Raw genomic sequence first — 27,390 nt, 5'->3', positions numbered from 1 at the left:
GAGGCCAGGGAAGGGGAGGTGGCTTGAGAGAGAGCTCAGAAGGTGTCTCCATCTCCAGGTCTGAGCCCCGGGGGAGGGGGAAGGGAAGGGGGGGCTGAATGGGGACTCAGTTATTAATTCTGAGTGACCTTGGACAAGTCCTTTGCCTCCCAGACCTCTGTGTCCTCATCTGGAAAGTGAGATGCTCCCCGTGCCTCCCCAAACAGCACCAGTGCACGGGCACCCCTCTGGGGATCGCTGGCGGTCTTCTCTTCTCCTTCTCTTTCTCCCTTCAAGTAGCTCTTTCGCCTCTACCGAGAGAGAACATTGATTGCTAAGCCTCTACGCCTCGCAACCAGCTGTGTGGCACCGCGGTGCCTGCCTCACAGACAGACCTCACAGCAAAGGCTCAGAGATGTCGAGTGGCTTGCCAGTGGCCACACAGAGAGGATTTAAACCCCGGCCGTCTGACAAAAAAGGCTGCGCAAACCATCCTGGGACGCCAGGCCACCCCCGTCACCCCAGCACTGGTTCCTCCCCTAGGAATCCCCCGGCCTGGCTGGGGAGGGTGCAGAGGGCCAGAAGGGGGCCATCGCCGGCAACCACATCCTGTGACGGTTGCCCTGGGGAGCGCGAGCTTAGTCTCCACCTCTGGGACAGGTGAACGGAAAACGGGCCTTACTCAGCCCCGCAGGGCAGGATCCAGAGCCAGGCCTCCTCCAGCACCTGCCTGCTCTGGGGAAACCCAACCCCCAGCCCTCACCCCGAAGGCAGAGCTGGGCATTGGCCTTCGCAGCCGGGCTGAATTCCCAGCCTCAGAGCCCATGGAGGAGGACACAAACTTAGCCCATCCCTGCTGTCCATACGCCCGCCTCCTTGCCAGCTCCTTCCTCCTGGCCTGGGACCCATTCTTTGCCAGGTGGCTCTGGGCATACAAATCCCCCGGCATGACTCTGAAACTCTTGGAGCCAGTGAGCCAGGGCCTGAGTGGGGCAGAGAAGAGGCTGGGAGCCGGCCGCTGAACGCACAGGCCTGTGAGTCTTCCTCCACCTCCTCCAGGGAAGCAGGCCCCGTGTCCTCCTGTTCCTGTGTCCCCAGCATTTTTCATGGCCCTGGGCCATGGGAGGTTTCCAGGTCCCTAACATTTCCAGTTTGATGGATAGGGCTACCCCTACAACACACACACACACACACACACGCACAGGAACACGCACGAACACACATGCACAAACACATACACAGAGGCCTGGGCATTGTAGAAGCTCAAGGACATGTCACTCTATGGCCCGGTTTTATTCAGCAATGACTTTAATCTCAGGACACTCAGACCAGGACATCAGCAGCCGGCTCTGAGCCCTTGGGCCTCTCTCTGGAGGCCGCCTGGACACGTCCATGGCTCCGGGAGAGACACCACATAGTCACGTGCTCCTCGGGGAAGCTCCCAGGAGTCCAAGCAGACAGATGAGCACGGGGGCTTAGTGCAGCCTCTGGACCCCTCCTGGCAGACGACTCTGTGCTTCTGCTCCCGCCGGGGCCAGGAGCCCGACTCTGCGTCTCTGGGGCAGCTGGGCTAGGGCATCTTTGGAGGCCACAGGAAGCTCAAAGTAAGGATCTTCTGTCCAGGCCTTGTCCGTGCAGAACAGGGCTGTGTTCTGATGGGTTCCCAGTGTCTCCAGAGGGAGTCCGGTGAGCAGCCCCGGGATGGGGCCCCTTTCTGCTCGCTCAGTACCTCCGGGCCCTGAGCTGTTTGAGGCTCAGACGGCCGAGTATCAAGAGGGGCCTCAGGAGTCATTCAGTACAACCCCTCCTCGCAGCCGCTGAAAAGTGGCTCAGGTTGCTCATCCATCCCTGAGACAGAGAGCTCACTACCTCCCGGAGGCAGTACCCTCCACCTTGGGGCTGTTTGGGGTGGAGGGAGGCCTGGGCCAGTAGCTTCTGTTTGATGGATGGAGACTGAGCGGTGAGGGCAGGGTGAGCGCTTTCCCTAGATCTCTCCAGGGAAGGCCTGTGAACCCCTGGGGGACGATGTGGGAGGGCGGGGTGGGAGAGTGGGGGCAGGGAGAGCAGGAGTCCCACAGAAGGGAGCCCCCTGGGGTCTCGCTGGGCCCAGCCTAGGCTGCACCGATGTCGTCGTAGTCCTCACTGTCAAGGGAGTCAGGCCGCGCGGCGGGGGACCCTGTGTGGCCGGAGGCTCGGGTCAGTGGGAGGCTGGTCACGGCCCCTCCTGTCCCATGGGACACAGCCCTCCCCTGCGATGCTGTGTGAGGTGCAGTGACCAGACCCCCTTCATGGCATCTTGTTCGTGACCATCTCCCTTGCTAGAATGTCAGCCCAGAAGGAGGAGCCTCCGCCGTGCCGTTTAGGGCTGTAGTCTCCACGCTCACAGGAGACGGGCGACCTGACTGCTGGCACACTGCCTGCTACCACAGTCTCCCCCAAGGGGCCATCGGTTACCTCTGCTTGAATGCCTCTACTAATGGGGAGCTCACTTCCTCTCAAGGCATTCTTTGGAACGTTCTCTGTCCCATCCACATCCATTTTTCCTACATCCTCATACTCTTGTTTTAAAAAAAAATCCCTTTCCTTGTCTACTTTCCCTCTTGGGCTAATGAATCCAGTGGATCCAGAGTTCCCTCACGCATACGCCCCCTACTTCCTGTCCATTCTCCCCCTTCCAGGACCACCTCCCTTGCCGCTGGCACCTGGACACTCGAACTGCTCCGTCGAGTGGGGCTGGGGCGGCGGCTGGAAGTTCTGGTACCACTCTCCGGAGGAGGTGCTGGAGCTGTCATCGGCCGAGGGCCCTGCCGGAGACACCCAGAGCCGGTCACTCTCTGCCTGCAGACAGCCAGCGCAGCGCGGGAGCTGCCAGAGCTGGGAAGCTCTGATGGCTCACAAGAGTCAAGTTCCTGACTTGACCGTGACTGAGGAAATGAAGGCCCAGAGAGGGGTGGAGACTTGCCCCAGGTCTCACAGCAAGGGGCCACAGAGCCCGGGGCCAGAATCCTGGACTCAGCCTGGCTCAGGGCGTCCAGCTTTATGCTTGCTCCGGCCAGGTCGGCTGTAGGACCCGGGGGGGTGGGGGGGATGCTGGGGTGTGCACGGAATCCTCCCGGCCCAGCTTACCTGAAAAAGTACCTCGGGAGCCAGCCAGCTCCAGGCTGGGGGGCTGCTCCACGAGGGGGCTTCTCTCCGCAGAGAACACCTGAGGCGTCCACGGAGGGATCCTCCTGCTGGGGCTATTACAGTAATCTTCCCCAGAGGAGGTGCTGGACCCACTGTTGCTCCTGGGACGGTGCTGAGAGCCCATGGATGGGGCGTCTGCCGTGTGGTGTCCTGTGCCGACCGGTGGGATCTCGGAAGGACGCATCTCTTCCAGTCCTGGCCCAGGAAAGGGGGAATGGTGAGGAAAGCAGCAGCAATGCCTCCAGAGGGCTTTCAATTAGACTCAAGGAAGAACTAACTGCCAAGAGGAACTTTTAGAATCAGGAAGGACCTGCTGGACGGAGGAACAGGGGTTCCCACTGGCATTTGTCGGGGTGAGCTGTTATCACTGTCTCCATGCGCCCCTCCCTGGCCCCACTCACCTTCCTCCAAGGGGGGCATCCGGAACCGGTTCTGCTGGGCCTCCTCCTCCGTCACGCGGTGACGCTGAGAATCTACAAGCAGGGGGGTGGTGAGGAGGGGTGCAGGTCTACCTCTTCCTCCCAGGAGCCCGGACTTGAGACGGTGACTTGGGACAGTGCCCTCAGGCTGAACAGTGTGCAAGGACCACCCCAGGGGTGCAGAGGGGCTTAGCATTTGCCATCAGACCCCCAGCTCTTGTTCTAGACCAGTCTCTAACCAGCCTGGGGTCAGGCAGCCACCCCGCCTTCTGCTTAAGGAAACAGGGCGAGTCCTGGCTTTGCGCCCCGGAGGTTCTGGGCAGATAGTGCCCCGTCTAGGATCCTTCCTGGAGCAGAAGCCAGAAGGTCTGGAAACCTCTCCTCCCAGGCTCTGGGGTACCCTCGCTTCAGAACAGAGAAGATGCCATGCATTTGTTGCGTCGTAAGGACTTGAGTGTCTGGGATCTTGGAGTCTGCTCTTGGGCCTGTACCACTGAATCTGAGTCACAGGGTTGTAGGGTTTTGGACTCTTGGTCCTGCCTCTTACAGGCCTGGGCGTGGAATAGCAGGTTCTCGGGACCTGCTTCATGGCGTGGCTGATGGAATTACTCATTTCCCGCCCCAGAGGCCCTGGTTCAGCAGGTGAGGCACAGACGGCTAGCTGTCCCCTATATCCATTCTCCCCTGGAGCGGGAGAGCCTCTGGCCTTTATCTGGGTACATAGCTGCTCAGGACGGAGGCTTTGTCTGCCGGCCTCTGTTGCAGCTGGTGTGTGTAAGTTCTGGCCTGTGTGTGTGTGTCTATGAGTGGGAGTGATGTGAGTGTCTCTGGCATCCTGCCTTTTGGGGTACGCCCTGCCCCACCTTCCCTTGCCCTCCTGCTGCCCAGGATGTGGGCATGGCAGTGAACCATTCTGGACCATGTGGAGGAGGGCGAGGTCCTAGGGACTGCACAACAACAAGAAAGCCGGAGCCTGGGGCCCTGCCGACTGCTCAGGGCACTGCCGTTTGGGGCTTCGGTCACACACAGTCAAACTCTCATCCCAACTTACATCTTGGGTCCTGGGGCGAGCTGGGAAGAATTGGACAAGCTCCCAAAGGAGTCACACCATAGGTGTGAGATTCTCTGCTCTAACCTCTGGCATTGCGGGGGCCCTGCCTTGAGTTCCGTCTGTCCTGCTCCGATCCCCGGCGGGCAGGGAGGAGAGCTGGAAAAGCCGGCTAAGAGGCTCAAGCTGGGCTCGCCATGAAGGGAGGGGGAGGGCTGAGGCGAGGGGCAGGATGGGACACAGAAGGGGTGTGAGCACGTGAGAAGCCAAATGAGTGTGGCTCTTTCCTGGACTTCCTGGTCCGACACAGACGCAGCCCCCTGTAGGTGAGGTCGGGGGCGGGTCTGAAGACCCCACATGGCCAAAGACAAAGGTAGAAAAAAATGAGGCTAGAGACATGGAGTTGTCTCTAGGGTCACAAAGCACTTGGAAAGCTTCAGTGCAAGACCATGTCTAGGTCACTGGGCACGCAGGGGTGATGAGGTGGACCCCACTGAAGGCCCTCAGCCAACAGGACCCTCTCCCTGGTTGGGGCAGGTGGGCCCCCTGGGGAGCCCCGGCCCAGGCACTCACTGTAGAAGGTGGTCAAGGCCACGGGAGGCTGGGCGCTGAAGTCATAGTGCTCATAATCTGAGTCCGAGCTGGAGTCCGAGTCCTTGGGAAGTGGGGCCTGGACCTGGATGGGCAGCTGGGGAACTGGGGAGAGAGCAGAGTCGGGGGCGTGGCCAGGTGGTGGCAGAAAGGCACAGGGAGAGGCAGCAGGGAGTAGCGACCAGGGACAGAGGGGCAGGGAGAGCCCGTCTTGTACAAGACCATCCAGCCTGGGTTTTCCAAGCTCCCCCCACCCATTTCAAACACGGGGAACTATTAACATCTGTTTCTTTCCCAAACACAGAGCCGTCATCGCATGCAGGGCTCTGTTCTGACATTTAAGAAACCATCTCATTTGGATCTCATAGTGACTCTATGAAGTCCATACATCCGTGTCCCCATTTTACAGCTGAAGGAACTCAGGCACCGGGGGGCCCTGGCCTTGCCCAGAGAGGCAGGCAGTGTTGCTCCTAATCCTTAACCTGTAATAGTCACAGAGCAGGTGCCTTGAGTCCAACCTGCGGGCAAGGTTCTGTGTTCATATTCTCCCCTTGAATACTTGGACACCATGCACGGGGGATGTTTATATTATTTGGCTGAGTTTTGTATTGGTTTTCCTGTCATTGAATGCTTTCAAATACGGGTGACTTCATACAGTCACAATGAAATGTGACTGAGCTTGACTAAGTTCCTTTACAAGAATTGCAAGAACCGCAAACCCCCATGTTGTAAAAGATGGATGACCGATTCCATTTTTCGTTCATTTCGAAGATATGAAATAAAATTATGTTCCAGGAAAATCTTGATGGGGCTCTGCAGGAAGGCTGATGGGGTGGGCCATTGGAAGGGGTCATACTGTCCCAAACCTACCAGCCGAGGAGCAGGGCGGAACTGAACTCTTCAAAGCCTAGCCTGGAATGACTACCCTGGAAGGTCCTCTGCCCCTCAGGGCCCAGATTGAGACATGACACGTTCAAGGTCCCACACAGGCCCCAGTGGGCTGGCTAAGGTTTCCTCTCCAGCAGGGCTACTGTTTTGACCTAAACAGTACTAACCCTCCAGAAAGGATACCCTTCCTGTCCTCCCCAACCCTCCCCACACCCAGGGTGGGTGACATCTTACCTTCTTCTTTGGGAATGGTGATGGGAACATCTTGATAACTGTTGATCCCATCTGGGGTGGTGTTGAGTAGGCGCTGGTCGTTCACCATTACGGGCAGGGCTGAGGGAGGGGGGCCAAAGACTCTACAAGTCATTTTTTGCTCTGTCTCAGCCTTCTTGGTCCTATTCTCATTTAGACCCCTTCCTCCTCAGCCCTCACCCCAAACACACACTCATGTACACACAGAGTCTGGTCGGTCCCTCCATGCACGGACCACTTCTGCTGGGCACGTGAGAAAATCCTTCCCATCAGGAGGTGCCCTTTGGGGCCAGGGCTGGGTGGCCATTGCTGGATCACGACCACTCCTGCTGGAGTCCCACAAGGCCCACCTCCCCCTGAGAGGGCCACACCTCAGGCCTGCTTCTTTCCCTCTCTGCGTCTTTCCCGTGGCTCCCAGAACTCTGAACCTACCGTATTTCCCCTTAACTTTCAAGAAGATGATGGCTGTGAAGATGAGTAAGCCAAGGAAGAGAATCCCCAGAATGATGCAAAGGATGAGGAGCATCAGTTCCCGTGATTTCCAGTCCTCTGTTTTCACGGTCACAGAAGATTCTGGAAGCAAGAACCCCACGTCAGGGAGAAAGAGGAATGGACATAGACTTCTCCTTGCCCTCCTTGCCTCTCCAGCCTCTCTGCAGCTCACCCTCTTCCTTTTTGGACCATTCCTCCACCCCTCTTCTTTTTTGCTTTTAGGAGCTTGGCCTATAATAGGTGCTCAAGAAATGCATAGTGAATGAAGAGTTGACGGAAGGAAACTTTCCCCTGGCCACCAGCCCACAGGGCTCTCTCTTTCTGCTCAACAGTTATTGAGTGCCTACTGTGTGCCCTCTAAGCCCTAGGGATACCAGTGTGACATCGGCATCACAGGCCTTGAGGGCGCTGCCTAGTGGAGGGATCGATATGTCGGCTCAATCCACTATGGTGCCACACTTGCAGGGAGGAGGTATGGGCGACCATGAGGACCTACAAGGGGCACCTACTTCTCTGGGGGGCAGACCAAGGCTGGCTTCCCAGAGAAGGTGACTTGTGGACATCTCTGGCAGTGAACAGGCCATCAGGAGAGCAAGATCTCCTTTCTGTGCCCTGGATGCCTCTTTCCTACAAGACCTGTATTCCCTGAGGGTAGGGGTGACGGCTGTGATTCTGGACCTCCCAGCCCTGCAGCCCTGGTGTGGCTCACTATCTCCTCTCTCAGCTGTATCCCTGCTTCAAAGAGCCCAAAGCCTGGACAGAGGCTGCAGGGCACAGGTGCACGGAGCCCTGGTCAGAGGGGAGACGGGAACCACCTCCTGCTCAGGAAATAAGGCCTGGGCTATGTGGCCCACAGGGCTGGACGGAGGGTAGTGACAGCATCACAGGGGGCCAGAGGGATGAGATTGCCCTGACTCCCTGGCTGGGGACAGTGTCTGCTCCTCCCCAGAAATGACGCCCTCCTTCTCATTTTCTTCCCTCCTCTCCGTCGGCCAAGGGGGTGACTTGGACCAGCCTGGGAATTGGACTTAGCAGCAGGAAGTGGGTGCACGAGAGAGGTTGGGCTGTGGGGGATACAGGGAATGGGGGCCCAGAAGGACCAGGGTTAAGGGAAGGGCTGTTGGGCCAAGGGCTAGATAGAGTGTGGTCTGGGGAGATGGGCTCCCTGCCCTGACCTCGGTGAGAGAGAGCATTCCAGCGGGTGCCTGTGGTCCTGGCTGGAGCTCCCTACAGACTGTGCCATGCCTAGCATTTTGTTCCCTCTCTGTGCCCTCATCCACAACCAGGTTCTCTGTCAGGACTAGGTGCCCCTCCACTCCACACACCCAAGCCCTCGTCCACCCTCCTCTGGTGGAAGCAGGGGATGGCATAGAGCCCGTGAACCTGGGCCAGCCCCTGTGGCCATCCTGGGGTTGCTGAAGGGCTCCACGCCTGGACTCAATAATCAAGAGAATAACTAATGCTCAGACACGGCTTATTGCGAACTCTGCCCTGTTCCAAGGGTTTTAGAATAATTAATTCAGGGGCGCCTGGGTGACTCAGTGGGTTAAAGCCTCTGCCTTCAGCTTGGGTCATGATCTCAGGGTCCTGGGATTGAGCCCCACATCGGGCTCTCTGCTCCGCAGGGAGCCTGCTTCCTCCCCTCTCTCTCTCTCTCTCTGCCTGCCTCTCTGCCTACTTGTGATTTCTCTCTCTCTCTGTCAAATAAATAAAATCTTAAAAAAAAAAAAAAAAAGGAATAATTAATTCACTGGAGACTCAGAGCAGCGCTAGGAGAAAGCTACCATGATTATCACTCCCATTTTACAGTCATGGGATCTGAGGCTCAGAGAAGTGGAGACTTGCCCACCATCCCCAGCTAGTGGGAGGCACGGCTGGAATTTGAGCCTCAGGAGTCTTCCTGGGAGGCAACCAAGCGACCAAGCCGCAGGTGGTAGGCAGACAGCGTGGTGCACACTCCAGCCAATGCTGGCTGGCCATGCCTTCACCCCCTGAGCCTGAACCTCTTTCTCTGTGTAAGGGATCTAAGGAGACCTCCCCCATGGGGACGCCAGGAGGGTTACAGGGCCAGGAAAGAGTGTCGGGAGAGCTCTGGGCCAGTGCCTGGGATGTGAGAAACACACTGCCTGTTACCCTTGGTGCACCTGCCACTGGCCAGGGGCAGACCAGACCAGCACGGGCTTTCTTCAGCTCTATCCTCCCCCCCTGAGCAGGAGCTGACAGGAGAGTGGGCTCCTGTCCGTGAAGTACCAGGATTCGGGGAGCTGGGGCTCTGACAATGCAGGAAGGTGAAGGGAGAGAACCAAAACAGCCGTGCAGCAGGGTGGGGGCCATGGTCTGGAGCTGGGGGATGGGGAATCAACCTCCGGGCCCCTCCCAGGTGCACACACACACTCACACGCATGTGCACACTTGCACGCATGCACCCACCTCTCTGAGAAACCGAGAACAAGTGACGCTCACCTACAGTGACCGGCTCAACACTTGCAGGGACTTCAGGAGTGGACAGGTTGAGCAGACTCCGGGAGCCTGTCAGAAAGCACAGGTCATGCCCTCAACACATATTACAGAGCACCTACTGTGCGCCAGCCCTTGTGTTAGACACTGAACAAGACAGACACATGACCTGGAGTGATGGGCATAGTTCCATGGGAAGCAGGGCCGTTGGGGGGGCATATAGTTAAGGAAACCTGCCTTTTCCACCCCTCAACAAGAAGGAAGAGCTCATGGACTAGACGCTGGGAAGTTTCTTTAGTTAGAATAAGAGGTAATAAAAAGAAGTATCTCTTCTTTCTGTAAAACTCTGCTACAGACCACAGATCCCTTTCTCTGTTAAGTCTTGGGTTCGCTCTTCCCATTGGCCTTGGGAGCCGCGAAGCCGACATGAGGATCATTACCACAATCATTTCACAGGCAAGGCATGGAGCTTACAAAGTCCCTTGGTAGATATTCCCTGATTTTCTCGCTCCCCTGCGGAATGGCTAGGATCGGTGTCCACATACTCATGGCACGGACACAGCATGGGTGAGCGACACAGCAGGAGTTCACGGCCACGTGCCTCAACTCCACAGGGACATTAACGCCATATTTCTTTGGGTCTAACACATTTTAACATCTCTGAAACTGGGGAGATGACATCAATTGCTACAACCGATGACATGCTGTGACTTTATTTTGGCAGCATTTTTGCCCTTTATGGTACATAAAATAATAATAGTGTGACATACCCATGCCCCCTTAGATCTAGTGAAATAGGGCAGGATCCAATTCATAACGTGGACATGAGGCTTTGATGAGGGAAGAGGTATCAGGTGCTCCCCCAGGGCCTGCCACGTGATCGGGGCTCCAGACTCTTGTCCCCCAATATTATTTTCCTATACCCACCTACGATCACCAGCCCAGCCCTGGCACAGCAGCTGGTTTCATCTCCTGAGCCAATTCCAGTCAACAGAGGCCACTGCTTAACATATGATAAAGCCTTAGTAAATATCTGGGGGCTGAGTTGAGGTTCTGTGGGCAAGAATGACCTGCTTGATTAGCCCTGTCTGCCTGCTCGTGGTAAGTGCCGGCAAACAATGGCCCCTCTAATGTGGGCACCCTTGTCATTCCTGACCTAGTGCAAGTTCTCAGGCTTCTGATTCAGGTGCAAATCTGGGGGAGGGGGTGAAGCGGGGCCGGGAGGAGGGGGTACCTGAGCAGAGGACTCGGGCTGCGCTTGACTGGCTACAGAGGTTGGAGTTGTTGAACCGCCAGGAGCAATCCGACAGGGTGGACTCCTTCCCCGTGCACGAGTAGTACATTCTGCCCGGCAGGGAGTGGGGCTGCCCGCTGGGGATTCTGACCACGGTGCCACAGCCCAAGGCCTGGCAGAGCACGTGGGCCTCCGGTGAGTACCACTCACTGTTACACACTGTGCTCCAGACCCCACGGAAGTGTACCTCCACCTGCCCCTCGCAGGGGTCGCGGCCCCCAGTCAGGCGCCAGGACTGGTGCTCTGCAGGGGAGAGGTGGGGCACGGGGGCAGAGTCAGGTCGGGGTGCTTTGGGCCGAACCCCGCACCAGACCGGACTCATGAATGCAAACGCCCGCAGCCGGTCTGCCTCTGGATCCCGAGTGCTTTCTCTCCTCCGTCTAACGCCCCCCCCCCATCTGCTCTGCCCACTCTGGTCGGCATGGCAGGCCGGCGGGCTACTCAAACTGTGGGCCGCGGACCAGCAGCGTCAGCATGGCGTGGAATCGTGTGAGAAATGCAGTCTCAAGCTCTGCTCGGACCTCTTGAGTCAGAATGCATCTTTCCCGAGACCCCCACTCCCCATTCCTACGCACATTTAAGAGAAGGTCTCACCCACCGGAACTGCATGGCCTCCTCCGCACTGCCCACGGCCTCCTCAGGGGCCTCCCTGCCTCTGTCTCCCCTTGTTGTTCTGAATCAGGTGACCAACTCGCACTGGGGAAGAGTCTCCCCTTTCATGTCGTTTCCTCCAGGAGGTGGACAGGTTTGTCCCTCCAACTCTGGATCCCCCGCCACCTCTAAACTCCACCCGGCTTCCTTTCCCAGGTTCTGTCCCTCGGATTGCGCTTGCCTGGATCTTACCCTCCCTGGGGGACTGGACCTCACATCAGCAGGGGCCATCCCTCCCCTGCACCCAGGCCTTCCCTATGGGTTGGGGGCTGCCCCTAGGTTCTGACCCCCACCCCCCTCTTGCTGACCTGAGCACACCACGCCAGCGTCCTCCTTGTGGCCACAGTACCCGTCTCCTGGCAAGCCCGGGCAGTCCCACAGGTAGGTCTCTTCCCCTGAACAGTTCACCTGGTCCCGGTGGATGGGTCCTTGGCCAGGGGCGAAGTGCAAGCCGGGCACGGCCTGAATCGCCCAGCCGCAGCTGAGCTGCCTGCACACCACGTGGGAATCCTCCAGGTCCCACGTGTCGTCGCACACCGAGCCCCACTGGCCTTGCTCCAGCATCTCCACGCGGCCTGCACACCGACTGCTGCCGCCCACCAACCGCAGGGCGCGGTTCTCTGCGGGAGGAGGGGCAAGGGTTTGCAGGCGGTTGAGGAACGGAGGGTGGCGGCTGTGGATCCAATGAGAGGAGCGGGTAATTCGGTGGGCAGGACTGGGGAACCCTGTTAGGACTGGGGTCCTGATGGACAGGTGGGGAACTCCTCAGAACTAGGGACCTGGGGGCGGAGCTGGACACCCATGGGTGGGCTGCCGGAGCTGGTGGGAGGGGCTAGTAACCTGGTGGGCGGGGCCTGAAGAGCAGGTTGGGGCTGGAAAGTGACAATGCTAAGGGACACTGCGGAACCTGTACGGGGGAGGTAGGGGCAGAGATCGAGGTCCTATCTGAGAGAAGGCGCGAGACCAGTAAGGACCAGAGACCCAGTAAGGACCAGAGACCCAGTAAGGATTGGGGACCCAAGTGGTCAAACGGAAGATCTAGTAGGGGAGTGGTCTGGGGCCTGATCAGAGGACGTGCTTGGAGTGGAGATGAGGCAATGCTGCAGTCCTCCAGCGTGGGAACCAGCTCTGTTTGCGACTGGGGTGGGGTGGGGGACGGGGGGACGTTTGGAGGGTAAGGCTTGGGCGCAGTGGCGAGGACTGGGGACAGGAGTGAGGGACAATGGCTGAAGGCCTGAGGGTGGGGCGGGCAGGGCGCAGGGGGCGGTCCGCGGGTACCTGCACAGGTGACCTTGGCCGGCATCCCGCTGCTGTTGCACGCATGTTCCACCACTTTGCACAGCTTCCAGTCGGGACTTCTGCACAGGACGGCGGGCGCCAGGGCCAGCGTGGAGTTTGGGGCCGCACTGGAGTTCCCCACGCCTGGCCCAGGCAGCTTCTCCAAAAACGGCAAGGTGGGCTGTGTGGTTTCCCAGGCCCCCCCGCAGCCCAGTGCAAGACACACGGCTTCAGAGGCCAGGCTGTCCCAGAGTGCCCCGCACACGGGCTCCCAGGACAGCTTGAGCCAGACCTCCACGGTCCCGCTGCAGTGGTTGCTCCCGTTCACCAGGCGGATTCCGAGCCTCTGTCCTGGAGGTGTAGGATGCCAGCTGAGGCCTCCACCCATCGGGACAGCAGGTCTCAGGGATGGGAGTGGGCATGCCCGGCTGCCAGGGGCGCCACTGCCTTATCTTGGACAATATCCCCTGGGCTCTAGACCTCAGCCTTCCAATCTGCAAAATGGGGCTGGGCTGGTTCATCCCTGAGCCCCCTTTTAGGCCTGAACCTGGTTCTCCTTAGAGTCAGGAGAAGGGGGCTAAGGGCAGCTATTGTGGCGCACAGCTTTGTTCAGAGGAGGAGCTTAATAGATATCTGTTGAGTTAATCAAGGACGCATCCCACCCGCACCAAGAGTCCTTTAGCTTGTTCGCAACAAATCCCTTTAAAAGGCTCACTGAACCTTATGCCCCTGCGTATGTGACCTTTGATCAGTGGCTTTTTGAAAATGGTGGCTTTAAGCTCTCAGAGTGAATGGAACTGTGGCACTTTGGGCATTGATTCAGGAAGAAGTGTTGTCTGAAGTTAGGGAGCCTCCCTGATCCCTTCAAAGTCATCTCCCTTTCCCATCACCCGGGACACCATCTGCTTGGTCTCCATAAGCGGGCTGCGGGCCCCCAGAAAGATTCTCTCCTCACCTGGCTCCAAGCGCTGGCTCTCTGCTTGGCTGGTGCTGGGCTGGTCAGATGGTGCTGGAGATGGGTGACCTGGAAGCAACCAGCAGCAGGCGTGGTGGGTGAGCAAGCTCAGGGGTAGAGGGCACAGAGGCCCCTTGAAGGTTAAGGGCCACTTTCTGGAGCAGGGGCTACAGGGGATTTTGAAACACCTCGGGCCGAGTTGCCTCCATTCAGGGTAGGGAAATTCTCAAGCTCTGTTGTTGCTGCCACATCTACTTTGTCTTTGAATTGAATGAATGCACTCGGAGATCTGAGTGGAGGAACAATGGTGGGCTTTGGGGACAGACCTACTTACTGGCTGAGTGACCATGGATGGGTTACCAACCTCTCTCGGCCAGAGTCCCAGTTTGTTGGCCACAACACCTAAGGAAGTTGTGTTTTGCTAAGAGAAGTCAATGTCTGTACTATCCTTGACATACAGAAGCTCCAAAATGGGGGTTATTGTTAGGAAACAATATAGTTAGGAAAAACATTTTCATTTGGGAAATCTGTTTGAGACACTCATGCCAGACTTTAGGGCAATTGGTGCATCCTGGGGTGGCACCATCCCGCTGTACAGCACTTTCAGATACAGAAAAACTCACAGTCACTGAGGGCCGAACACATGCCAGTACATGTGTTTTTTGCACGTATCATTCCATTTCCCTTCAACCACACCATTAGATAGGAACATTCACTTTTTACAAACGCAAAGCGAGGCCCAAAGACAGAAGTCCATCTCCTATGCCAAGGGATGTCCGTTCTTCCCTCCAGAGCCTCTGTCCACATGGCCATGATGGGCTGATTTTTTTTTTTTTGGACTTTAGTTTCAGTTTGGCTCAGCCAATGGGGAGCCACAGCGGACCTAGGAGGGAGGGAGGAGAGGGGAGTGGCGGTGCTCATTCCCCTGACTCCTTCTCTGTGAGGTCCCCCACTGAAGGTGGTGGCTCCTCGCCTTGACTCTCTCCTTCCGGTCTCACTGACCACTCCCTGCTCTCGCCTCCTTGGGCCCTGGGTGGCAAGAGCTCCTTGGCTTCCAGTTCCTGCGGACCTCACCCTTTGTAAATAAGCCCCTTCAAATGCTCCTATCTTGATCGTGCCACCCATTTCCTCGTGGGTCCCTGACCAGTCCATGGCCTGAGGCCACCCAGCTCAGCAAGAAGCAGAACCTGGTTCTGAACTGTCTCCAGGGGATCGGCTCCACACTGGGCAGGGACCGTCCAGAGTGGAAGCACAAAGAGGGGACCGTGGCAGAGACCGTGGTGCTCCCAGAGGAGCTTGCCTGCACGCAGGGTCTCTTACTTAGGTGGGGCCATTGCTGTCTGGGAAGAAGGACGTGCGCTCCCTGCCATGTCAATGGAGGTAAGAGGTGGTGAGTGTCCTCCATCTCTTTTTTCTCAGATGTGCCCCTATTTGAGGCCCTAATGCGACTGCAAGAGGGCGGGGGATGCTGGCCACGCTAGAATCTTGCATAAGAAGTGAACCTGTATTCCAGTTCAGATCTGGGTGCCCCCCAAATCCCTCCAAACTAAAAAAGAACCCAAAAAAGCCTAAAACCAGAAAGTGAACCTTTGTGGGGTTAAGCCATAAAGATTTCAGCCTGTGCTTGTTACCTGAGCCCAGCCTGGCCTAGCCTAACGGAGAGAAGCTATAGGCTCTGGCGGCTGCTACTAGTCTCAGCCCCTCCCCCCACCCCGAGCTGATACTTTGCGCTCAAACCTAAATGTGCTGGCAGGATCGCCCACACCCCTGCCGGCTGGCGCAGTTCCCCTACAAGCATCCATCGGGGCCACTCCATCATTCAGACAGAAAGTAATCAGGCCTAGAATTGCCTGTCCTCACCAACTCCCTGGTTGGCTGCCCAGGCTGACCCCCTGGAGGGGACTCAGAATTCAGAGCACAGACTCCATGGCTAATGCAATATTCAGAGCAAGAATTCAGAGGCCCACAAATTAGGATGGCAGAATCCCGGTTCCCACAGCAACGGCCCCAGAGCCCCAGAGTGGTTTTCAATCCACGCACGGGGTGGGCACGGGGGAGACTAGGGTGCTGGCTGCAGTGTGTTTGCACATGTGTGTGTGGTTGTGTTGGGGCGTGTGAGTGCATAGCTGTGACCATTTGTGTGTGAGTGTCTCTGTGCGTCTGTGTGTGTGTGTGTGCGTGTGTGTGCTTCTGTGGAGGGCTCTCTGGGTCTGGGGAACCACTCTCTTATAGGTGAAAACTTACGCACCTTCTGCTAGACCACAAAACTCTAGAGAACAGGGCCCAAGGCTGAACCAGCCCTGTGTCCCCTCCCCTCACCCACCCCGCATGCCCACCTCAGTGATTGTTGATTGACTGACTGATGGAGGAGCCAGCAGGAACCATCAGTTGCAAGGAGAGCTGTCACCAAAGCTGTTTGTGCATACTCAGGGGTTTGTTTTTGTTTTTCTGGGTCACAGGCATTTTCCTGTCCCCATCCCAAGAAGGGATCCCGGCATTTGTGTTTTCTGAGCCCTGTGCCTATAGGAACAAAAGCAGAATTTACCTTCCCCTCCCCTTCCATCCGGGCCTCTGTTCCCCGAGGGCCCAATGTAGGATGGGCGCTCCCCCAGGAGCATTACTGCCTTTGCCGGCTTGCATACTTTACAGTTTTCTTTAGATTGAGTCACTTTTTGATGCACTAAATTTATTTAAAAAGGAACCGCTACCTTTTCCTGGGAATTTGCTTTACAGCGTTAAGATACTTGAATATAGAAACATTCATTGCAGGGGCATCTGGGTGGCTCAGTTGGTTAAGTGTCCGATGCTTGATTTCAGCTCAGGTCATGATCTCAGGCTCATGGGATCAAGTCCCATGTCAGGCTCTGCGCTCAGCCCAGACTCTGTTTGATATTCTCTCTCCCCTCTGCGCCTCCCCCGCAAATAAATTAAAAAAATGTTTTTTTAAGTGTTCATTGCTTTAAAAAAGCGACCATGGTTCTCAGATAATTAATCACTGGAAACAGACTGAGTGCTCATTCGTTGGGAAAATGGAATGAATTATGGTCCATTTACAGCATGTCAGCTTCTGTAGCCTTTATAAAGAGTGAACTGGAGTTACACCAGTTGGAGGGATTCCCATGCTATGTTGAGGAATGAAGCAAGATACAGAGAAGAAAATGTAGTCTGTTACAACTTTTCTAAAGCAATGGTCGAAAAACCCCAACCAACGGAGCCACCAGGCACCCCTAAATATTTTTCTTACCACGCATTATTCAATACTAAATTCATCTACTAAGTTCCGTTATCCTGTGTGCCCCAGAAAATCATCTTGAGTTGTGCCCCCCATTCTGCAAAGGATAGGAAATGCAGGGGTGGGTGTCCACATGGGAGAAGAGAAAGCTTCCCCCCAGCCCAGGGGAGTGGCAACTTTTCAGGCCACAGCCCCAAGCAGAACAGAACAGGACCTCGGACTGGGTAGCCTGGGCAAGATGCTAAGGGGACATGAGACGGAGGTGAGTGAGGACGGGAGAAATGAAGTCACCTTGCCTGGAGCCTAAGAAAATGGGACACTCATCCTCTAGTGTCTCCCAGGCCCGTGGGATTCCATGGAAAGGAAGGAGGCATCAACACTGAAGGAGAGGCTGAGGCCCCCGTTGGCTGGCGGGGAAGCTGTCAGGGGCTGTCAGGGGCTCAGCTGAACACCGCCCTGGGGCCCTGTACACCACACCCAGCATGGCCATCCAGGGGTGCGAGAAGCACTTGCCGCCCCTGCTCCAACAGACGTGCTCAGGAAAGCATAGGCACATAGTCAACGCTTGCCGAGTGGCTGATGTGGTAGGGATGCTGCTGGGTTGCATTTGGGGGGCAAGGCAGGGTGCACAGAGTGGACTTACAGTCACGCGGAGGGAGGGCCCCACAGGGAGAACCAGCGTGCAGAGCCTAGCAGGCATCCCCTGCCACCAAGCATGTTTTCTTTTTAACATTCGTGTGGGGTGTCGGGAGCCCGTAAGTCAACAGCCCTAAGGACCGCAGCAACAAACAAAGCCCGTCTGAGCCAGCAGTTTCACTTCTGGGAACCTGTCCTCCAGAAATAACCGTGACAGCTGCATAGAGATTAGAGTCCACATGTCAGAACTGGAACGTTCTAGATTCCTTTCTCCAGCTGGATCCCTCTCAAACCGTGTGACTCAGGCAGATCATTTAATGTCTCCTAGCGCTGGGCACTCGCGCTGCAGACCGGGAACAATAGGCTCCCCACTGCAGCTCATCATAAACATGAAATGAGATGACTCCCGGGACCTTCCTGCGGCCAAGACTTAGAGACACTGCCCGGTAGACAGTCTTCCCCTGTCATTTCTAATAGTAAAAACATTACAAATCTCCCAAGCGGAGACAACGGAATTATCTTAAAAGCATGTGAGGGATTGGTTAGGAAGATCCACATTTAAAGTATTTGCAAAAAAGGTTCACAAAAAGGGACACCTGGGTGACTCAGTCGGTTAAGCATCTGCCTTCGGTTCAGGTCATGATCCCAGCGTCCTAGAATCCAGTCCCGCGTGGGGCTCAGCTGTGAGCCCGTATCTCCCTCTCCTTCTGCCTCTGCCCTGCTTGTGCGTGCTTTCTCTGTCTCCCTCTCTCTCTGACAAATAAATACATAAAACCTTTAAAAACTATATTCACAAAGAGTTTTTAATGATGTGGGGAATGCTATAAACATGGTTACGCTCTCCCCTCCAGCCCCTGCCCCCGCCCAGCCTGGTTTCAAGCTTCTGAAGGTCTTCCGGGACCTAGAGGGAGCCTGAGTTCGGTCCCCCATTCTGCCCTCTCCTCGAACCCTGGGACCTTTTCCCTCTGTGGCCCCGGCCACATACAAGTACGTTTCTTTGGGTGATGAACTGTGGATTCCCATCTATCCCACTGGATTCTCAGGGCCACGGGGAGAGGGACTGTTTCTAGTTTCTATTTTGTTCACTCCCATATCCCTGGCACCTGGCACAGTGCCTTGCCCAGAAGAGATGCTAAAAGGATATACATAAATGAAACCCAATCTCTCCTACAGAAAAAAAAAAAAAGCTTCAGAAAAATATAAACACTAGTAAGAAATATACCCATACAGTGAGTTTTGGCGTTCTCCTTTTGTTGCTCTAAATTTTTAACATCTACAATTAAATGAAAATTAAAGGTCTCCAAAGAAACAAATGGGCCTTTTTTCCTGGGGATACAAGGCTATCCAGCAGCACTGGTACAATGAGTTTTAAGTCAACCGTCCTTGCATTCTTCTCCCCCGAGCCTGCAGAGAGGGCCTGGCGGATGGTGTGGCCATGTCAACCAGAGCCATCCTTGCTCCTGGGAGGTGAAATGAAGAGCTCAGGTGCTCAGTGGGCCAGAGTGTTTCCTCTCCTGTAAATATCAGCATAGGCAGAGTGGAGAGGTCACCGGGCTGAGCATTAAGGAAGTGGGTCTCAGCTGTTTTCTATCATTAGTTTTCTTTGTGACCTTGGATTGGTCTTTTATACACCCCAGACCTGTTTTCTCACTTGCAAAACAACAGGCTGATAGCTTTCTGGTCTCTTCTAGTCCTTCTGTCCTTCTATTATAATTAAATAAAATATATAATGAAAGATGACGTCTGTTGAGCACTCACTGTATGCCCCCATAGAGGGTAGCCTTGTGCTTTATCCGCTGTACTGGTTATTTGAATCCTCACAACTCCTCGGTGAAGTGGCATAGGGGAGAGAACTCCAACACAGAGAGGTTAAGTAAGTCACCCAAGGTCACCCAGCTGGTCAGTATTGGAGGCAAAACTAGAACCTGGGCAGTCTGGCTCTAGAAGCCACTCTTTTAAACCACTACATTGTACAACTTCCAACATCTTATGGAGATAGATGGGAAATCTGTCCTTTTCCCTCAGTCTATCAGTTCAGGGGTGGGTTCATCATATGCAAAGAGTTTTTATGTATAAATGCAGCAGAGATACAGAAATCTGGACATGTTAGAGATTGTTTTGTCTGAAATGGAGGATTGTGTAGTGCTGGGCTGTCCAATATGGTGGAAATTTTCATTTTATTCAGTTCAATTCATTTAAATTGAATTTTAAAAACTGATGTTCAATCCAGTCATTGGAAAACGTCACTGAAATGTTCGAGCCACATTGACCTGCAAATCTACCTTTCCCATAGTAAATTTTATGAAATCTAAATACAGATTAAGTCCTGCTGATGAAACTTTAGTGTCTGGATTGAGGTGGGCTTTAAGCACCAAGCATACACCATGTTTCAAAGACTTGGTAAGAAGAAAAACCAATACCACAAAGAATGTAAAATAGCTCATTGATAACGTTTTATATTGACAGCATGCTGGAAAGATATTTTGGACATCTGGGTTAAATAAATATATCATTATGTTAACTTCGTCTGTTGGTTTTTACTTTTTAAAATGTGGCTCCAGGAAAATTTTAAATGACAAATGTGACTCATCATATTTGCACCAGACAGCATGGTGTGTTGGAGACCATGGGCCTTGACAGCTTAGCCATGAGCTGCCCAAGTCCCTTTGGCACCAGCTCTCCAACACAGGCTGGCTCCTACCCCCTCGGAAGCCCCTGTTTCAACTTGGAGGAGAAAGGGACAATCACGAGAGAACCAACCACCAACAGAAGCAGGGGCATTCGGGGGAGATGTCCTGACAGGGAGGGGGCCGGGACCATGTGAATGTTTTTCTTTCAAGAACTTTCCTTGAGGTTGCTAATGGGGGGTGATCCATGGAACTGGAAAGAAAAAGGAACAACGTATAATTCCATTAAAATTGGAAAGAAGCGTGGTACAGGCTCACACAAGTAACTTCGAACCTGATCCTGAACAGCCAGCGGGGTTCTGTCTTTGAAGGAACTTGGAGGAGTTGTGACACCCAGCAGGGCTGAGTTTACTTTGTCCCAGAGACTGAGGCTGGCTGGGAGGCTTGGCTGGACGGCATGGCCCTCGTTCACAGAGGTGACTGTGGGACTGTTGGGCGACTGTGAGGAATAGACCAGGCTGCACCTGCTGGGAATCTCCAAGCCCAGGAAGGTTGGGGTGATCTCTCTCCCCTTGGAACCTGGAGACAAGTTAGTGACTTGGTGTTTTGGCCCTAGGTTACTTTATTTGACAGTTTTTGTTATTTTCATTCTTTCCTCTCCTACTTAGGAAAAGCTTGGGGACACAAAGGGAACTCAACATGCATGCTATGAACGGGACCTTCGTGCCCCTCCCAATGCATGTATTGAAGCCCTGTTCCCCAGTGTGATGGGACTGGGGGGGGGCTTTGCCCCAGGGTGGAATTCCCATCCCCTCCCCCACCAAATCCAAGGAGATGTCAAGGGGAGGTCAAGGGCAACAGCAACTCATAACCTCCACTGAAAGAGAAGAAGAGCTATCATCAGAATAAGGCAACATAACCAGCTCCGGGGTCTGCCAGAGTTCTGGAACTCCCCGTCTCTCTCTTGCTCAAGAAAGCGAGGGAGTGTGAGTGACATTAGGCTGCGAGCCGAGAAATGAGTCTGCGGCTGACCTGCATTCAATGCCATGAACGCCCACGGACCATTCACCACGTGTGTGACTAGAACAGGTGCCGGGGAAATGCGTGAGGCCAGGAAGATTCTGGAAGTGGGAGGGTCTGTGGCCTTTCCCACGCACGAGGACACCTCTCCAGAAATCCTTTTTTCATTATCCAGAATGCAGATTTGGGGGATAGACAGAATCGTGCCCCGAGCCCTCTCTGCTGATCACCGGCTATGTGACCTTGGGAAGTTCCCTGAGCCCTGCCAGACTTCTGCCAGGTATGACACCGTGTATGGACAGGGGAGAGCATCTGGTCCTCGAATGCACATTCCGTCCCAGGCGTAAAGATGACTCCAAGGGCCCTTCAGCCTTCTCCTCGGCAAAAGGACTATTCCAGTTCCCCCAGAGACTGCATTCTTTCCTCCTTCCTCCCCATCTTTCTTACAAACCTTCGCAGAGCTGTCCCACACTCACGTCTGGCGGCCCTCTTCCCTGGCTCTATAAGCATGGTGCCCGGTCGTCCTGGAGATGAGATGTGGCCTGCAGTTGCCATGGGAACAGGAGTTCCTCCAAAAGCAAAGGCTTCTGCGGTTCTGACCCCAAAGCTCGCTCACTCAGGCTCCCATACCAGACTATACCTTCTCTGCAGCTTCCAGACAGTGAGACGAGACACTGCTGAGCATAGAGAATCATGGGCAACTCAATATAAATCCCAAGGGAGAACAAAAAAGATGGGGTTCCAAGAGAGACCAGCAGGCCAGAAACACTGACTTTTCATGGGCTCCCACTGCTTGATTTCCCATAAAATTCGACCACTGAGTGCAGGAGGTAGAAGTCGAGCCCCTCCTCTAGAATTCTGATTCAGCAGGTCTGGGGTGGGGTGCTTGAATCAAACTTGCCCAGGTTGAACACCCAGCTTCCTCTGCACTATGGGGCTATCAGGCAAATCTCATTACATGCCAAGCTTGCTTCACAGGTGTGAAACCCTCCCAGGACTGAAGTCCCATGACAAGAAAGACCCAACACCCTGCCCACAGTAAGTCCCCAAGATCTTGCTGAGTCAACGTGTACAAAAGCGTGTGTGTGATAGACTTGGGTATGTGCACGTACACGTAGTAGATGGATAAAGCAGATTACAAAGAAATTATACGTGATGATCGTATCCTTAAAAATAGAATGAATAGTAACACGGCCAATAATACCTTAAAAAGTTGAAGACGGTCATGCCTGGACCCCAAAATTATATCTTTCCGTATATATCCTAGAAAAATTTCTCGGGCTATTCACATGCAGACGTGCACAAAGATTTTTACTGTGGCTCTGTTTGTACTGGAAGAAAATTAGAAGTAATCTAGCAGGGGTGCCTGAGTGGCTCAGTCAGTTAAAAGTCTGTCTTTGGCTCAGTCATGATCTCAGGGTCCTGGGATCAAGCCCCGCATGGGGCTCACCTCCATGATGGGGAGTCTGCTTCTCCCTCTCCTTCTGCCCGGCCCCCCGTCCCAGCTCATGCACTCTTTCTAAAATAAATAATCTTTAAAAAAAGAAAGTTAATCTAACAGCCCACCAGCAGGAAATAATTAAAGATACTGTATTATATTCATAGACCGGATTGTTTAATTAAAAGCATGAACTAGATCTGTATCCACTCGGATAGACCTTGGAAGCATAACGTATAGTAAATTCTCAACAAATCCTAGCTACCATTATTTTTAATAGAAGTCTCTGTAGAGACTCACCTCCACCCACAGTTCTGGGATCGTGCCATGGCTAGACCTGCTCTGGGGTCTGCTGCGGGAAGGGGGCGGTGATGAGGGAGCCCCAGGCTGGCCTGTAGCTTGGAGACCAGCCAGGAAGCCCAGGTGCCAAGAACTGGCTGAAACCCTATCTCTCCGGCGGCATGAGGGTCCTCAAGGAACCCAGAGGAGAGAGAGTCTGGAAAGTGACTGCTGGGGAGGCGACCTGTGGCCCAGACCTTAATGGTCAAGGCGTGTTTCACGGGGGCAGGGGGAACCGACCCGACCCACAGTGACTGAGGATTTCCTCTGTGCCGCGTGTTTCACAGACATTGTTGTACAGAATCCTTGTGACAGCCCTGTGAGGTCCCCGCCCAAGGATCCAAAGCTGGGACTTGACAGACCCAGAATTCAAATCCAAGTTTGTTCCCCATATTCTGTCTTTCCCCTACTGCGGGCAGCCTCGCTGAGAGAAGGTAGAAGGGCATTCTGGGTAGGATCTCCAGCATGAGCAGAGGCCTGGAGGCAGGACAGGGACTAGTGTGCTAAGCTAGGGAGAATTCAAGAATAAAATCCCCCAGAGCTCAGCCCCCTGTGCAAGGGGCAGGATTGGGTTTCAGGGTTTCAGTGGAAGCCAAAACCCTGCTGGGCCACACAGGGTTTTCCAGAGGGCCTGTCCCCACCCACTGGCTCTCTGGAGGGACTCTGGTTCGAGTCTTCGAGAGCTGCTGGAGCAGCAGTTTCTGGGTGAATGAAGCTCAAGTGTGGGCACGGGATGAAAATCCCCCCCGCTCCTAGGGGTGGGGCTGGAACTTTCAGAGGTGGGCTAAAGCCCCCTAAGATAAGGGAACCTTGATATCAGGCCCCAGAGTTGCTGGGAGTCATCAGCCTCCCTCTGAGGAAGGAACCAGGGTTTCCCAAGCAGGTGACTTCAGGCTGGGACCAGAATACGATTTCAGGTCCAAGTCCAAGCCCACATTGTTACCTGCCAGACCTCACAGTCGCCCCATGTCCCCCTCCACAAGTCACATGCAAGGTGCTTTTTGAGGTGGCTCATTAAGACCTCCCACATTTCTGCCTATCTTAACCCTTAACCAAGAACATGCATTCATTCATTCCTTTATTCATTCTCACTCTCGGCCTGGCTCTGTGCCAAGCCTCCCACTGTGGTGGGGGACACAGATGTCCTCACAGCTGATTATAGTCAAGTATAATGGCGATCACAGGGGTCAGAGCAAAGGGCGCTGGGAAAAGTAGAGGTGGGAGAAAATAACTTTGAGTCCAAAGAGGGGGCACAATTGGAAAGGGTCTTAGAGGATGAGTAGGAGTTCGCAGGGATGAGAAAGTGATGGAGACAAAGAGTTATCCAAGCCTTAGATGACCTGGGAGACCTAACCGGCCCCTTTCCAGAGGTGAGTGGGTCAGGAGGAGCAGCGGTGACCCTCCTCTCTCTGCACACCACTAGTTCTCCCTGCCAGTGGCCTAGCATCACGGGGCTTCCCCATCATTCTCTGCAAAGGTGCTCGAGCCCTGACTTTAATAGGGGGAAGCCTCAGCCCCCTGCCCCAGTGATGGCTAAGATCTCCAGTCAATGCCTGTCTGCATGGTGTCAAGGCTTTAGACTTCAATCGAGGATGAGTAGAGGACTGGCTGAATGTTTGATCAGTACCAAGGTATGATGGACTCTTGGAAAGTTTTGCAGAGGTTTGACTTGAGCATCCCAGGCTCGGGCCACCAGCACCCACTGCTTTGGGCAGAGGGTCTGGCTCAGCCATCTCATCTCACACCTACTCACTCCCAGCTGCGCTCCGCCCTCCCAATCCATTCCTCTGGCTTGCGACTCGGTTTCCAAACTCCAGAGTCTTGGGGATCAGAGAAACCCAGAAGTCACCCCCATAGGGTTGGGGGGCAGCACGGCAAAACTGGAGGTGGGGGAGCCGTGGAGTCAGACGGATGTGTGTTCAAATCCCATCTCTTCCCCTTCATACGAGGATCTGGATTTCTTAACCTCTCTGAGCTCCGGTGGTCTTTCTCCACATAAATGGGGGTGGTAATATCACCTTCATGGAGCAGCCAAGAGATTGGCAGAGAAAGGGGGCACAGGTTTGCAAGCACAATCCCTTACTGCCATTCAAAAGCCCCAGAGACCCTCAAAGTAAAAGAGTTTTCATAACTCTGGTGGCGGCGACACGGGATGCAAGGTGCCCGTAGTCTTTGTTTACTCCACGTGGTATGGAAAATCATACATTTTGCTGCAGAAATATTAACGTATTTGGTTCCAGTGGCTGACCAGACTCTGGCCGTGACATTACAAAGTACCATGTCCCCTCTCTGAGATCCAAATATTGTAAATTCTGCGTTGTACCTGGCTGCGTGGACTCCAGAGAGAGAGTTGGAGGACCTGATGTGGTTTTCTGTTTCACAGTTACTGAACGGGTACCTGTGCGGGTCAGTCCTCCAAATCTAAGGCCAGGAAAGTTGCCCTAACTTCCCCTCCCTCTTCTCCTCTCCTTACCTTTCCTAATGCAAACCCTCCTCCAAAAAGAAGCTTGTGTATAAATCAATAAGGAAAAGGCAAGCAATAGAAAAATGGGCAAACGGCCGGAAGAAGCCTTTCAGGGAAGGGAAACACACAAGACCCATAAACTTGTAGAAGGGATCCAGCCTCACAGTCATCAGCCAAATGCAAAGTAAGGCCACAGGGAGATACGATCTTACACCCACTAGATTGTCTATAATTAAGAAGTGGGGTAACACTGAGTGTTAAGAATGGAGGTCAGCGGGGACTCTGAACATTGCTGGAGGAAGCAGAGTCAGGACAACCACTTTAGAAAACGTTGCCATAGTCGTGGCCCAGAAATCCCACCCTTGAGGTGTGTGTGTGCGTGCACACATGCACACACACACACACACTGCTGGGTTGAATTGTGGAGTGAATTGTGTCTCACAAAAAAGATATGTGGGAGTCCTGACCTCAATACCTAAGAATGTGACTTTATTTGGAGAGAGGGCCTTCGCAGAGGTAATCAAGTTAAACTAAGTTCATTAGGGTGGGCTCCAATCCGACAGGACTGGGGTCCTCATGAAAAGGGGTAATGTGGACACAGATGTGTGCACATAGGAAGAATGCCGTTTGAAGAAGAAAGCAGAGATCGGAATGGAGCTTCTTCAAGCCAAGGGATGCAAGGAACACCAACAAATCACCAGAAGCAAGCAGAGAGGCCAGGAACAGACACTCCCTCACAGTCCTGAGAAGGAACCAACCCAGCGGATGCCCTGATCTCGAACTCTCAGCCTCCAGAATTGAGACAATACCTTTCTGTTGATCACACACTGATCCGTGGTACTGAGTTATGGTGGCTCTAGAAAACTGAGTCACCCACATTTGTGACAAAGGTTGCCTGCAAGAGGCAGGTGTTGGGGAGACCCTGTGAGAGCGTCTAGAGAATTCTGGGAGGGAGAAGAGGGGAACATGCAAGATATATGCATGAACCCCTCCTTCACTTCAGACGGCCAGACTCTGACCTCCCAAGTGCTGCCTGGGACCAGTTTCATGGCTTATGCTGATGTGGCTGTACCGGAGACCAGAAAGGTGGCTGGAAAGGGCCTGTGAGGCTCTTCGGGGAGGATATAAAGTCCATCCAGAATGTAAGAACGGAGGCGCTGGCATTTGGGTGGACCCGTTCTTCCTCAAGAGGGTTCAGGAACTTGCCTGGGGCCACCGAGGAGGTGCTGGCTCTTGGGATCAGACGCTCGCCTGCCAGACCCCAGCGTCCACGTTCTCACTGCCACCCTGACAGACATGGCTCAAGGCCAGCACCATGCCTGTCCGCACACCCCGCGCCCCCCCACCAGGCTGAAGGGACTGAACGCCCCCATCGCTCGGGGAACTTGCAAACTCCCGCCATCCAGAATGAAAGGCCGAGCTGTGCGAGATCTCTTTACAAGTGGTGGTGGGAACGTTTTTCCAATCAGGATGATGGGGGCACCTGGGTGGCTCAGTGGGTTAAAGCCTCTGCCTTCGGCTCAGGTCATGATCTAAGGGTCCTGGGATCGAGCCCTGCATTGGGCTCTCTGCTCAGCAGGGAGCCTGCTTCCCCCCGCCCCTGCCTGTCTCTCTGCCTACTTGTGATCTCTGTCTGTCGAATAAATAAATAAATAGATAATCTTAAAAAAAAAAAAAATCAGGGGACGCCTGGGTGGCTCAGTTGGTTAAGCAGCTGCCTTCGGCTCAGGTCATGATCCCAGCGTCCTGGGATCGAGTCCCACATTGGGCTCCTTGCTCCGCAGGGAGCCTGCTTCTCCCTCTGACTCTGCCTTCCACTCTGTCTGCCTAGGCTTGCTCTCGCTCGCTCGCTCTCTGACAAATAAATAAATAAAATCTTAAAAAAAAAAAAATCAGGATGATGGGTGTGTACGGCGGGTGTGAATTTTCAGCTGGAATTGGGTGGGAGCCACCAGGGAAGATGGTGGAATTGAGACCAGCCTTTATTAGGACCTTAGGGACATCCCTGCCCCTTTCGGGGGCCTCAGTTTCTCCAGGCTAAAATGGGCCAGCTGTGGGCTGACTGCTGAAGTGGGAGGAAGCTCTCCGGCCTCTGCCTGCTCCTGGTTTGGGGGTCCTCCACGGACTGCCTTTCCCTCTGTCAC

At 54.5% G+C, this 27,390-nt stretch overlaps 1 protein-coding gene across 2 annotated transcripts in view; it reads right to left on the bottom strand.

Moving 5' to 3' along the window:
• Nucleotides 1-1,257: 1,257 nt before the first annotated feature.
• CD6 (CD6 molecule) overlaps nt 1,258-27,390 on the bottom strand; it is a 38,631-nt gene continuing 12,498 nt past the window's right edge. Inside the window, exons 2-13 of one of the 2 annotated variants that reach the window (XM_059143668.1) lie at nt 13,491-13,559; nt 12,536-12,886; nt 11,566-11,877; nt 10,547-10,849; nt 9,319-9,384; nt 6,796-6,936; nt 6,346-6,444; nt 5,206-5,328; nt 3,567-3,638; nt 3,106-3,360; nt 2,682-2,783; nt 1,258-2,155 (exon numbers count right to left, since the gene is read on the bottom strand). In XM_059143668.1, coding sequence (XP_058999651.1) covers nt 2,091-2,155; nt 2,682-2,783; nt 3,106-3,360; nt 3,567-3,638; nt 5,206-5,328; nt 6,346-6,444; nt 6,796-6,936; nt 9,319-9,384; nt 10,547-10,849; nt 11,566-11,877; nt 12,536-12,886; nt 13,491-13,559 — 1,958 coding nt within the window. In that variant the 3' untranslated portion in view covers nt 1,258-2,090. The remainder of the gene's footprint in view (nt 2,156-2,681; nt 2,784-3,105; nt 3,361-3,566; nt 3,639-5,205; nt 5,329-6,345; nt 6,445-6,795; nt 6,937-9,318; nt 9,385-10,546; nt 10,850-11,565; nt 11,878-12,535; nt 12,887-13,490; nt 13,560-27,390) is intronic. The other variant, XM_059143670.1, reaches the window with a different exon arrangement.

The sequence above is a fragment of the Mustela lutreola genome, chromosome 1 (assembly GCF_030435805.1).
Source record: "Mustela lutreola isolate mMusLut2 chromosome 1, mMusLut2.pri, whole genome shotgun sequence".
NCBI lineage: Eukaryota > Metazoa > Chordata > Mammalia > Carnivora > Mustelidae > Mustela > Mustela lutreola.
Note: the sequence above shows the minus strand (reverse complement) of the source record. Positions and strands in the feature narration are given on the sequence as shown.